The sequence below is a fragment of the Schistocerca nitens genome, chromosome 7, assembly GCF_023898315.1.
Source record: "Schistocerca nitens isolate TAMUIC-IGC-003100 chromosome 7, iqSchNite1.1, whole genome shotgun sequence".
In the NCBI taxonomy this organism is placed as follows: domain Eukaryota; kingdom Metazoa; phylum Arthropoda; class Insecta; order Orthoptera; family Acrididae; genus Schistocerca; species Schistocerca nitens.
The window spans coordinates 97,384,292-97,398,333 of NC_064620.1; the positions used below are offsets into that span (position 1 = coordinate 97,384,292).

At 39.0% G+C, this 14,042-nt stretch overlaps 1 protein-coding gene across 1 annotated transcript in view; it reads right to left on the bottom strand.

Annotated features, from left to right (window-relative positions):
• Positions 1–14,042, bottom strand: part of LOC126194669 (uncharacterized) — a 121,441-nt gene that overhangs the window by 20,515 nt on the left and 86,884 nt on the right. Inside the window, exon 8 of the mRNA XM_049932870.1 lies at positions 2,884–3,054. Coding sequence (XP_049788827.1) covers positions 2,884–3,054 — 171 coding nt within the window. The remainder of the gene's footprint in view (positions 1–2,883; positions 3,055–14,042) is intronic.

Below are 14,042 nucleotides of genomic sequence, written 5' to 3' on the forward strand. Positions count from 1 at the left end.
CATAACTTTATTCACTCAATTCCTCAACTTGAAAACATAATTTCTGTGTTGTCTATGTAATGTACACTGTACTAAAACAGCTGCAATAAGGCTGTCATACATGAATAAGACAGATGTTTAAATTGTAGCTTATAACATTTGAAAGCAGTTTCTTCATCAGAAGAGGAAACTAGATATCTAAACAGAGAAAAGTGAAAAGTAAATGGACTAAAACAAAAGGGGAAAAAATCACTTCAAGCATTGTATAAAGTAACAAATATAAGTAGCAGATACAGAATACATTATTTATTTAAAACCAGTTATTTTGCATCTTCTGATCAAAGTTCAGAAAGACATAATATAATTTTATGCATGTTTCACTTTGTGGCGTTCTGGTCGTACAGGATGTAAAAGAAAACTAAGAACATTAAATTTTAGTGTGTATATAGGAGATAAACAGAAACATTTTATTTCCAAGAGCACTATGAAGGTTTTGATGTCAGTGATGTTCACAGACAGCGTCGGACTGATGTCATATTTTATTTTACAGGTGTTGTTAAAAATGTTGTTCATTTAAATTAATGCGCAACTGAACATTAATGTGCTTGAAACAACCTGGTGTTTCATGAATAATGGCTGCAGCTTCAACCAAACAGTTTACCAGTTCTTCTGGAGTATCTATCAGTGCCTCGTACAACAAATTTTTTACCTTACCCCACAAAAATAAATCCATAGGTCAGCAACATCTCTAAAACAAAGCAGTTTAAACACAAATTCTGAACATTACTAGTGTTGAAACCTTTATGGACCCCTATCAGAGAAACAGTGCATCTGTGACATTTTTGTCACATAAAAGTGTTTCTTTTTATCTTCTCTAAACACTCTAAAATTTTGTATACACAGTTGTTTTGCACCATGCATACCTTAAGGTAAATGTAAAGTACCACCTCAGCAGCTGTTAAGAAAATGCTTTAATTGCCACTACTGGTAGCATTCACTGAACATTGTCAGGTGACAAGTACTGGAAATCTTTTAAATTCCTTTGGCAAATATTAAAACATGTCAATGTTACTGATACAGTTACTTGCTACTGAAACTTTTTTTAATATGTGCAAAAGCACTCCACATGGTCCACAACACTTGTTGCACTGGATGATAACTGATGAACACCACCTGTAGTAAAAATTGAAGTATTTTCTTAACAGCCATTGAACTGGTGAGTTACATGTACTTTAAAAATTTGAAGTGACCTTTTCTTACCCCCAGTGTTGCAAATCGCAACTATTATTTTATTTTATTTTTTCCTTGGTAAAGGTACTAATTGAAGATTAGTGTCCGCATCTGACATGCACATTATTAATATTCACTTCTGCTTTTTGTATTTTGAGTGTGTGTCATATTTTGAATTAAGATTTTTTATGTATTTCCTGATTTGACAGTATGTTTTAATTCGATTTCTGCTTTTCAGCAAATTTTCTTGCAACACTGGCTTGTTTTCTGTGGGTTGATAACTGTGCACTATACCAACATAATACGAAGATACATAAGTTACATGTCATCTTTTTCATTTATATGTCTCCTCTTCTTTTGAAGTTGTTGTTATACAGGTAACATAGATTATAACAACCTTTTGCAAATGTAATAAATATCTCACTTAGACAAAAGACGTTTCACTTTATTTTAAAGCATCTTCAGTGGTCACTGTAACAATTTGGTTTTTCTTAAAAAGCAATATGTCAAGATCATGAACAGTTTTTATGTTTTACATTGCTGTTATTAAATAGTATTATTTTATTATCATTACTCACAATATTTTGCTTCCTCCTTCATCCTAATGTGCTTCCACACATAGGTGTTCAGTTTTTTAGAGCATTGCACTTCACTGACTCTGGATTGGTTTATGTTTTCATGTTGTGTACATGTACTTATACCTAGTGTTGTTTGTTTTGGTGTTGTGAGATGCAATCATCACTTGTTTTGTTTTTTTCCGTGACTTTAGAATATTGTGCTATTCCTCTCACATTTTTCAACTTCGTGCGTGTTTCCATGTGTGCAACTTTACTATGCTGCTGTGGTGTGGGTATGTTGGATGTTTAATGTGATACTGATATTACGGTCATATCTGTTTCTATTGTGGCTTGGGATATAAAGAATATAAAAGAGAATTGAAGTGTGGCACCAGCCATTCAACATTTGCAGAACATCTGTGACAAGAAAACCATCCGTCAGCCACAATAGAAACAGATATGAAAGTCATCAGACTGAGCAGCATAAAGCATCTCCTAACACTAAAAAAAACTTCCAAATCAAAATGCAGATGCAGAAAAGAAACACACAATACATAACCAAACAAACTTCAGGAACCACATTTTATTCAAACAAATAAAACATATAATAGATAAATAACAATTCCTCTAGTCACCACAAAAACAGTGTCACACAGAGCAGCCAACATACTCCCACAGCCACAGAAAACAAAACAAACACGAACGCATCTCGCAACATCAAAGCAAATAACATGAGGTGTAAGTGCCTGTACACAACATGAAAATGTAAACCTATCCAGTGTTATTGCAGTGCAAGGTTCTAAAATATTGAACACCTAAGTATGGAAGAACATTAGGAAGAAATAAGAAGCAAAATATCATGAGTAATAATTGTAATTTAATACTACTTAATAACAGTAATTTAAAACATGGGAACTTTCTATGGCCTTAACAAACAGCTTTGTAAGAAAAACTACACTGTTACAGAGACCACTGAAGATGCTTTACAATAAAGTAAAATGTATACGGTCTAATTAGGACATTTATTACAGCTGAAAAAGGCATTTATGGCCCATATTACTTAAATATGAAGATAATTTGCAGAACAGAAAAAAATCATTGACATAATAACAAATACCTGGATGTTTGGTTTTTATGTGTGCCTTGTATGTACTGGACTGAATGCAAGCGTAAGTACAGTGAGGGCACTTGTAAGGCTTGTCTCCACTGTGGCGCATTTTGTGACGCCGGAGGGAATTGTGGTCGGAGGTCTGGTAGTCGCATTCATTGCATTTGAATGGCTTTTCACCTGAAAATATATCAGAGCTTTGAACAATAGTTAAGAAAATCTTACAGAGAAAATTAAATGTTAAAATAGGTTAATGTATTTTTGCAACATTGTCTTAATACATGAAACATTAAGTTAAAATATAACACAAAAATGAATAATCACACTTGTTACTCTGTTTTCTTAGGTACAGCGCCATAGAGGGTATTTAGTGAAGTCTCACATGATTGATTAATTAAAGTTTTTATGAAGTACTACAACTTTTGGATTACATTTTTATATATCAAATGTTACACAATTTGATAGCCACAACCACATCTAAAATGTTGGAAATTTTACTTATCATCCTTTTTTAACACAAGAAGACATTGCTTCTAGAACACTTTGGTGCTCCTTGTTTCAACAGGAATTTACAGTCTGTCAGGATCTACATTTTCAATATTATTTTATTTTACAATTAGATTTGAGATGGTTTTTTAAATAAACTAAAATTGGTAAACACAAAAACATATGTATTTTTGATTCTGACAAACTATAATAATTCTGCTGAAAATCTTGTGTAGAATGCATCACCCGTAAATTACACAATCTGATGTCTTAGGAAAAATAACATGCTTATAATGGTCTTCTGTTCAGAGGGTCACATCCACCATAATATTACAGGTCTAGAAGCTCTGGTATGGTTACAGCACTCCTCTTGCTGGATTCATCCTGATCGGTATGTTGAGAAGGAAAGTTAAGACAAGCAAGATGTCCACTGTCAGAACAGCAGACAATTAGGAAAATAAATCTTTTTAATTTTTTATTTCCAGAAACCTGATAAGGATTTGATGGAACACTACCTTACAACATTTCCAGTTCCTGTAATTTTATATGTTGTTGTTGTTGTGGTCTTCAGTCCTCAGACTGGTTTGATGCAGCTCTCCATGCTACTCTATCCTGTGCAAGCTTCTTCATCTCCCAGTACCTACTGCAGCCTAATTTTTCTGAATCTGCTTAGTGTATTCATCTCTTGGTCTCCCTCTATGATTTGCCACAAGATCCTCCTCTCCCCAATTCTATTCAATACCTCCTCATTAGTTATGTGATCTACCCATCTAATCTTCAGCATTCTTCTGTAGCACCACATTTCTAAAGCTTCTATTCTCTTCTTGTCTAAACTATTTATCGCCCACGTTTCACTTCCATAATGGTTACACTCCATACAAATACTTTCAGAAACAACTTCCTCACATTTAAATCTATACTCTATGTTAACAAATTTTTCTTCTTCAGAAACGCTTTCCTTGCCATTGCCAGTCTACATTTTATATCCTCTCTACTTCGACCATCATCAGTTATTTTGCTCCCCAAATAGCAAAACTCCTTTACTACTTTTAAGTGTCTCATTTCCTAATCTAATTCCCTCAGCATCACCCGACTTAATTCAACTACATTCCATTGTCCTCGTTTTGCTTTTGTTGATGTTCATCTTATACCCTCCTTTCAAGACACTGTCCATTCCGTTCAGCTGCTCTTCCAAGTCCTCTGCTGTCTCTGGCAGAATTACAATGTCATCGGCGAACCTCAAAGTTTTTATTTCTTCTCCATGGACTTTAATACCTACTCCGAACTTTTCTTTTGTTTCCTTTATTGGTTGCTCAATATGCAGATTGAATAACATCGGGGATAGGCTACAACCCTGTCTCCTCCCTTCCCAACCACTGCTTCCCTTTCATGCCCCTCGACTCTTATAACTGCCATCTGGTTTCTCTACAAATTGTAAATAGCCTTTCACTCCCTGTATTTTACCCCTGCCACCTTCAGAATTTGAAAGAGAGTATTCCAGTCAACATTGTCAAAAGCTTTCTCTAAGTCTACAAATGATAGAAATGTAGGTTTGTCTTTCCTTAATCCAGCTTCTAAGATAAGTCGTAGGGTCAGAATTGCCTCACGTGTTCCAATATTTCTATGGAACCCAAACTGATCTTCCCCGAGGTCAGCTTCTACTAGTTTTTCCATTCGTCTGTAAAGAATTTGCGTTAATATTTTGCAGCCATGACTTATTAAACTGATAGTTCGGTAATTTTTCACATCTGTCAACACCGGCTTTCCTTGGGATTGTAATTATTATATTCTTCTTGAAGTCTGAGGGTATTTCGCCTGTCTCATACATCTTGCTCACCAGATGGTAGAGTTTTGTCAGGACTGGCTCTCCCAAGGCTGTCAGTAGTTCTAATGGAATGTTGTCTACTCTCGGGGCCTTATTTCGACTCAGGTCTTTCATTGCTTTGTCAAACTCTTCACACAGTATCATATCTCCTATTTTATCTTCATCTACATCCTCTTCCATTTCCGTAATATTGTCCTCAAGTACATCGCCCTTGTATAGACTCTGTATATACTCATACCACCTTTCTGCTTTCCCCTCTTTGATTAGAACTGGGTTTCCATCTGAGCTCTTGATATTGATACAAGTGGCTTTCTTTTCTCCAAATGTCTCTTTAATTTTCCTGTAGGCAGTATCTATCTTACCCCTAGTGATATAAGCCTCTACATCCTTACATTTGTCCTCTAGCCATCCCTGCTTAGCCATTTTGCACTTCCTGTCAATCTCATTTTTGAGACGTTTGTATTCCTTTTGGCCATTTTCATTTACTGCATTTTTATATTTTCTCCTTTCATCAATTAAATTCAATATTTCTTCTGTTACTCAAGGATTTCTATTAGCCCTCGTCTTTTTACCTACTTGATCCTCTGATGCCTTCACTACTTCATCCCTCAAAGCTACCCATTCTTCTTCTACTGTACTTCTTTCCCCCATTCCTGTCAATTGTTCCCTTATGCTCACCCTGAACCTCCGTACAACCTCTGGTTTACTCATTTTATCCAGGTCCCATCACCTTAAATTCCCACCTTTTTGCGGTTTCTTCAGTTTTAATCTACAGTTCATAACCAATAGATTGTGGTCAGAGTCCACATCTGCCCCTGGAAATGTCTTACAATTTAAAACCTGGTTCCTAAATCTCTGTCTTACAATTATATAATCTATCTGATACCTTTTAGTATCTCCAGGGCTCTTCCATGTATACAACCTTCTTTCATGATTCTTGAATCAAGTGTCAGGTATGATTAAGTTATGCTCTGTGCAAAATTCTAACAGATGGCTTCCTCTTTCATTTCTTAGTCCCAATCCATATTCACCTACTATGTTACCTTCTCTCCCTTTTCCTACTCTCAAATTCCAGTCACCCAGGACTATTAAATTTTTGTCTCCATTCACTACCTGAATAATTTCTTTTATCTCATCATACATTTAATCAATTTGTTCGTCATCTGCAGAGCTAGTTGGCATATAAACTTGTACTACTGTAGTAGGCGTGGGCTTCATGTCTATCTTGGCCACAATAATGCATTCACTATGTTGTTTGTAGTAGCTTACCTGCACTCCTATTTTTTTATTCATTATTAAACCTACTCCTGCATTACCCCTATTTGATTTTGTATTTATAACCCTGTATTCATCTGACCAAAAGTCTTGCTCCTCTTGCCACCGAACTTCACTAATTCCCACTACATCTAACTTTAACATGTCCATTTCTCTTTTTAAATTTTCTAACCTTCCTGCCCGATTAAGGGATCTGACATTTCACGCTCCGATCCGTAAAATGCCAGTTTTCTTTCTCCTGATAACAACATCCTCTTGAGTAGTCCCCGCCCGGAGATCCGAATGGGGGACTATTTTACCTCCGGAATATTTTACCCAAGAGGACGCCATCATCATTTAATCATACAGTAAAGCTGAATGCCCTCAGGAAAAATTACGGCTGTAGTTTCCCCTTTCAACCGTTCGCAGTACCAGCACAGCAAGGCCGTTTTGGTTAGTGTTACAAGGCCAGGTCAGTCAATCGTCCAGACTGTTGCCCCTGCAACTACTAATAAGGCTGCTGCCCCTCTTCAGGAATCACAAGTTTGTCTGGCCTCTCAACAGATACCCCTCCGTTGTGGTTGCACCTACGATACGGCTATCTGTATCATTGAGTAGTCCCCGCCCGGAGATCCGAATGGGGGACTATTTTACCTCCGGAATATTTTACCCAAGAGGACGCCATCATCATTTAATCATACAGTAAAGCTGAATGCCCTCAGGAAAAATTACGGCTGTAGTTTCCCCTTTCAACCGTTCGCAGTACCAGCACAGCAAAGCCGTTTTGGTTAGTGTTACAAGGCCAGGTCAGTCAATCGTCCAGACTGTTGCCCCTGCAACTACTAATAAGGCTGCTGCCCCTCTTCAGGAATCACAAGTTTGTCTGGCCTCTCAACAGATACCCCTCCGTTGTGGTTGCACCTACGATACGGCTATCTGTATCATTGAGGCACGCAAGCCTCCCCACCAACGGCAAGGTCCATGGTTCATTTTTGTAAGTTAACAGGGGGATAAAAATATTTTTTGTGCTACAAATATGATAATCCAACAAGGGCAAAATAACTTAGGTACAGATGCATGTGGACAGTTGAGTAAATCACTGTACTAAAAATATTTTTTATGTTCTCCTCTTACGCCAAACTGTCAGAATGTTTGTTTACAGACATTCATGGGTGACCCTGTGAACAACAATTAAACAATTTAAAATCAGAGATGGTAAAATAGTCTACATTAAAATTGAGCGAAAGTCCAAATACGCAATAGCTGTTTATCATGTTTTCACTATGTGACTACCAGTTTCATAACCTGGAGGTATATCTTCAGGTTATATCTGCATCTAGAATAAAACTACTTAGTCAACATAACCTACCGAACAAAGTAGACAGAAAAGTGATCTACTGAAAAAATAATACTTCATGTGCCACTTCATGTGCCAAGGTACAAGTGCTTGTAAAAATATGTCAATCCTTAGAAAACCTTGGATGAAATGACAGACGGGCATCCGATCTGAACCATACATGATCACTAATACATCTCTGAAACACAGTCAAAAGATGAGCCCAGACAGCACATGCAAATCAAGGTATGATATGATAAAACCTGTGAGCACAAAACATTGCTGAATGAACATAATGTAAATTAAAACACAGCTTGTCGTGTCACTAGAGTATGAAAGAGTTGAAACCTACCATCATCAACATCCATGGGAGAAACTAGAATTAAAAGACACACAATCCTTGTGAGTCATCAATACACTGAAGTATATTGCCATGCATCAAACAGCACTACATGTTACGGCACTAGTCAGTCATACACTGAATACTGTGAAGCTAAGCACATGCTACCCCGTTGCAAGTTGAAGATCGTGACATCTAGTGGTATAAATAAAATTAAAAGGACATATATATTGGACCTTGAAGGTCGCAGTAACGATGTTAAATATCAATCCAGTAGTACAAGAGACATGGAGGTGGCATCAATAGTGATGAGCAGGGCACCGTGTGGTAAAGGGAAAGAAACTGTGGGGAGTCGGTCGAGGAAATGGTTGGTATCTTTTATATAGGAGGATAGGTTCCAGGTAATAGGTTGAAGGTGTTGGTCTACAAGAGCAGAGATTCTCTCTGTGGGGGCACAGTAGCCGGCCACAATGGAGCGTCCTGGGTGGTTGGGTTTATGGACTTTAGGAAGCATGTAGAAGGTGGGAGTGCGGGGAGCGGTAGGGGTAAGTAGAGAGATGGACTATGGGGAGAGTTTCTGGGATGGGCCTAAGGATTTGAGCAGTGACTAGAGATCCTGCTGGATTACTGGAATGGGATCACTGTGGCATGGTTTGTAGGTGGAAGTAACTGACAGCTGATGGAGTCCTTCTGCCATGTAATCCTTGCAGTTCAAAACTACGGTGGTGGAGCCTTTGTCGGCAGGTAGGATTATAAGATCGGGATCAGTTTTTAGATGGTGGACTGCAGTTCTTTATGTGGATGTAAGGTTAGTATGCATGTTGAGGGATTTGGGGAATGATGGTGTGGCAAGGTTCGAAGATAAGAAATTCTGGAAAATTAACAGGGGGTGGTTTGGAGGCAGTGGGGGTGGATCACGGTTGGATGGAGGAGTGAACTGAGTTAGGCAAGGTTCAATATTGGTTTTTGGTCGAGTCTGATTCGTCGAGTTGGTGGCGAAAAAGTGTTTCCACTGTATGGACCGGGAGAAGGAGAGAAGGTCTTTAACTAGTCCTGCATGGCTGAATTTGGGAGTGGGGCAAAAGGTGAGGCCTTTGGAAAGAACTGATATTTCTGTGGGACTAAGGCTTCTGGAGGAAAGGTTCATGACTGTGTTGCTACTACTCCAGTCCGGTCACTAACATCACCTATCCCATCAAGGGCAAGGCTATCTGTGAAACCAGTCATGTGATCTACAAGCTAAGCTGCAACCACTGTGCTGCATTCTATGTAGGCATGACAACCAACAAGCTGTCTGTATGCATGAATGGCCACTGACAAACTGTGGCCAAAATACAAGTGGACCACCCTGTAGCTGAACATGCTCCCACACATGATACCCCTCATCTCAGTGACTGCTTCACAGCCTGTGCCATATGGATCCTTCCCACCAACACCAGCTTTTCTGAATTGCGCAGGTGGGAACTTTCCCTGCAATACATCCTACGTTCCCGTAACCCTTCTGGCCTCAACCTTCGTTAGTCACTGTCGTCACCCATCTAGCCCCCTCCCTGTTCCCATTCCAGCACTACACAGCCGTCATTTCACTGCCACACCCAGTCTTTTAATTTATTTTTATTTCTCTCCTTTCCGCTACTTACCCCCTTCCCCTTCCGCACGTTCTCTCCTGCCCTCCGTCTAAACTGCAACACTTCACTGTCCACCATTCCCACCATACTGTCCCTCCCTCTCCCCGCCCCAGCCTCCTCCTTACCCCCACACAGTCACCACTCCCATCATGCACTTGAGCTGCTGCTCGCAGTGTAGTTTCAGCTCTTGGAGACTGCAGACGTGTGTGCTAGTTGTGCTTGCGTGAGTGTGTGTGTGTGTATGTGTGTGTGTGTGTGTGTGTGTCTACTGCTGACAAACGCCTTAATGGCTGAAAGCTATGATTGTGTGAATCTTTTTATTGTTCCTATAGTGACTTAAAATGACTGATATTGAAGTATGTGACCATGGAATAGAAAAGCAACTGAAATCGCTCAACAAAGGAAAGGCCACTGTACATGATGGGATACCAGTTCAATTCTACATAGAGTATGCGAAAGAACTTGTCTCTCTTCTAGCAGGTGTGTGGTGTAGGTCTCTGAAGGAGGGAAGCATTCCTGAAGATTGAGAAAAGCACAGGTCATTCCAAGCACAGATCATTCCCAGTTTCAAGAATGGTTGTGGGAAACACACACACACACACACACACACACACACACACACGCACACACGCTTGCGCACACAGAACTATAGTTATGTATCTTCAAAGTCGGTCTGTTGCAGAGTTTTGGAACATGTTTTAAGCTTGCGTATTATAATATTTCTGGAGACCAAAAATCTCCTCTGTAGGAATCAATATGGGCTCAGAAAACATGGAAACTCACAACACTCTATTCATGCATGAGACCTAAAAATCAGTAGGTACAGGCACAATGGAAAGACTGTCGGAGACTGTGGTCATGTATGTGTGAGTTGCATTTGCATGAGTGTGCATGTGTGTATGATGTCTATCTTTGACAAAGGCCTTGTTGGCCAAAAGATAACTTTCTGACAGTCTTTTTGATGCGCCTTGCTGCGACTCAGCATCTCTGCTTTATGGTGAGTAGCAACTATCCTTTTCATTATAATGCACGTTGTATAGTACTCTTCAACTTCATCCACTGATGCACAGCACTTACAGCCATATTAAGTGATGCTGTAAAAGCCTTATGATCACCGATTCCCTGTGCTACCCTAACTGAATTGAAAAATTGACAGGTGTAAGGTGTTACCTTCATGAGTCAGTTCATGGATTAACTGCTCCAGGTAATTTTTTTGATAAGGCAGTCATCATTTTATTCATTTTGCCATTCGTGTGTTCATCTAAATAGCTGTACAAACTTTTTGTAATTTTCTGCATTTCTGATGTATCGGGAACAGGAACTACAACACCGAGTTCACGAAATCTAGCAATATGACCTTCTGCGCTATGAACCATCGTCAAAATATCCTCATCTGTCATAATTGGTGCTGTGCACACGTGATCATCGACTACAACAAGTTCATCGAGTGATATTATAGCAAAGGCCATTTACAAACTTTCTTGAACATTTCATTACACACTGTCTCACTTTCAATATTCACCAATGCACTAAGGAATTTGGGACTATGGAGTCAGCAGCATTGAAATAAGCCAGTTTATGCATCACTTAAGATACGGTTAGCATCATATTGCTCAAGTACTGCAGGCAACATAGACTGCAACGTATCAGTAGTCATAGAGCCAGTTGCACAAATTCTAAATAACTGCTAAGTAAGATACGTTTTCTGAACAGCGTGAGAAATGTGTGCATCTTCATGTTTAGCCAATCTCCTAACTTTCCGGTCTGGTTCGAACATACTGTTCCCAAACACTGCAGTATTTTCATTTCCATTTTTAACTATTGCCACAGTGTAGAGGTAGCAGTGTCAAAGCCCTTCTAGATTTCTGTTTTCGACCTTTGTCTTTCATCAGCTGCCTTAAGGTCAATTTACAATGCCAGTCACAGAATAGAAATGTCAAAACATCCTACAAATCATTTCAAATGCAGCATTCACACAAACCTACAACAGAATGGAACAAAACCTCGATGTATAGGATTTTTTGGAAGAAAGTTTCAATGTTCATGATGGTAGGCATCATCTGCTAATGATGGAAGCTAACCTACTCTCACCGTGCTCACTCATACTACAGTAATGGATTTTTGTGCTTGTGTGTCTTCTTAATCTTCATTTTATTGTTTGCTTTGTTTCTGTGACACATTGCAAATGTCCCATGAGGACTTAGTTAGTTTACCTACGAGTGTTTGTTGGCAAAATGAGGCAAAGTATCAGAAAGCAAACAAGATAAAGCTTTACAACATCTGGACAAAGGAAACGCCTACAGTGTCCATAAATAACGTAAAAAGTGAAACAATTTTCATAAGGAATATTTTTTTAATGATGAGAGAGTCTGCTGTATTTATGGAGAAGACTACTGTTTTTAAGTTATTTGGTACTGGGAAAGAAAGCAAAACAAAATGGATACAGTAAAAAGACACCATATATTGCCAACTAAATACGGTGTTGTGTTTATGTGTATACATTTTGTCAAAGAAATAAACAGTGATGATCTGAAATACATGAATGCCTCTTTTCCTATTCTTTCACTTTCTAGCAGTGTAGAAAATTCACTAGACAACATCTGAAAAGAACATCTGCTATGAACTTTGCTTTAGTCATTAATACACTCTACTATCATTGCTAGTTGCTTAGGTAATGTAAATGATGACTCATTTACTCCATGATCTCTGAGGTTTTGTTTAATCTTTCTCTTAGTAAGACAGATGGTATTTGAAACATAACTTACATAATTCAGTACAGAGTTATGTGATGTGATGTGAAGTGATGTGATGTTATGTTGATGCTCCGTCTAGTGAGAAGAAACTGGCTTTCTGCAGTGACATTCTCTTCTGTTGATGTACAGTCTAGATCCACTATCTGATATAAAGCATTGGCCTACTTAGAACATTTTTGCTCATAAAAATGTATCTGCCTAGCTAATCATAAATGACTCCATCATAATTCTACTCCCACAAGCGGGAACGCACTTCGACCAAGTATGGCCAAACCCATTCATAATTTGTAATGCTGTCCAAGCAGAGGCACAAAAATTGCAGGTACTTGATGTTATCATATGAATATCAGCTGGCAACACCAGTATTTCCTATTAACATGCCTTCCGAGTGAGTTCACATATGTGGTGATTTTTAAGACAATGGCAAATGCACAATCTAATATTGGTCTTCAACCAAAATGAAGAACAGGAGGAGGAGGAGCTTACTGTTTATCATCCTGTCAACAACGAGGCCATTAGAGACAAAGCACAAGCTCGTATTAAAGAAGGATGGAGAGGGAAAGTGGCAATACCCTTTCAAAGGAACCATCCTGGTATTTGCCTTAAGTGATTTAGGGAAATCACAGAAAACCTAAATCAAGATGGCGGGATGCGGGTTTGAACCATCATCCTCCTGAATGTGAGTCCAGTGTGCTACTCCACTCTGTACCGAGAACAGAGGAGATGCTGGTGAAAATTTGGCAGAGACTAGTATTTCTCTAAAGTGGATCTCAAAGATGTCTATTTACAGCCTCCTTTTGAAGAGGAGTCAAAAAAGCTCCTTATTCTTTATACGTCACTCGGAATGTACCAGTACCACCAATTTCCATTTTGAGTAAATAGCGTGTGCGCTATGTTACAAATATATCTGAAGCAGTTGATTGAGAGCATCCCTAATTGCACAATTTAGATGATATTGTGGTAATGGGGCTAATGGGGGAACAACTTATGGCTAGCTTCCAAACAGATCCTCCACAGAACAAAATGTTAAAATGTTGGCTTGACAATTGTGGATTTTTTGTGGCCAAGCATACAATATCTAAGACACAGCCTCCAATGGGAGCCACTCTACCTCAGCAACTGCAATTATAATGTTCATTAGTGGCCCATCTCATATACAGACACCCACCCCAGCTACTGATAAGTCCACACTAACGCAATGAGGCACTGTGGTTTGTGCTCGGTGACAACCTATGCCAGGGGATGTGGGCAAATTCTCAATCATGGCAAATGAAGTAGCAGCAGCCAGAGCGCACGGCCCACTCCTCGATAGTGAAATGCCGCCAATAGAGTAGGAGTGGCAAGAGCACCTACTAAAGGACACTGATTGGCAGTGCAGAACCTTTAATGATCCAATGCTATGCACGGTTTTATACTAATGACAACAGAAGAAGAAGAATGTTGAGTTCTCATTCCATCCACTCTCCATCTTCACACCATCCAGTTGCTTCACAAGTTACACAGGGGAATGTCGAGTACGATGATATATGCGAGTCACTGATGAGGC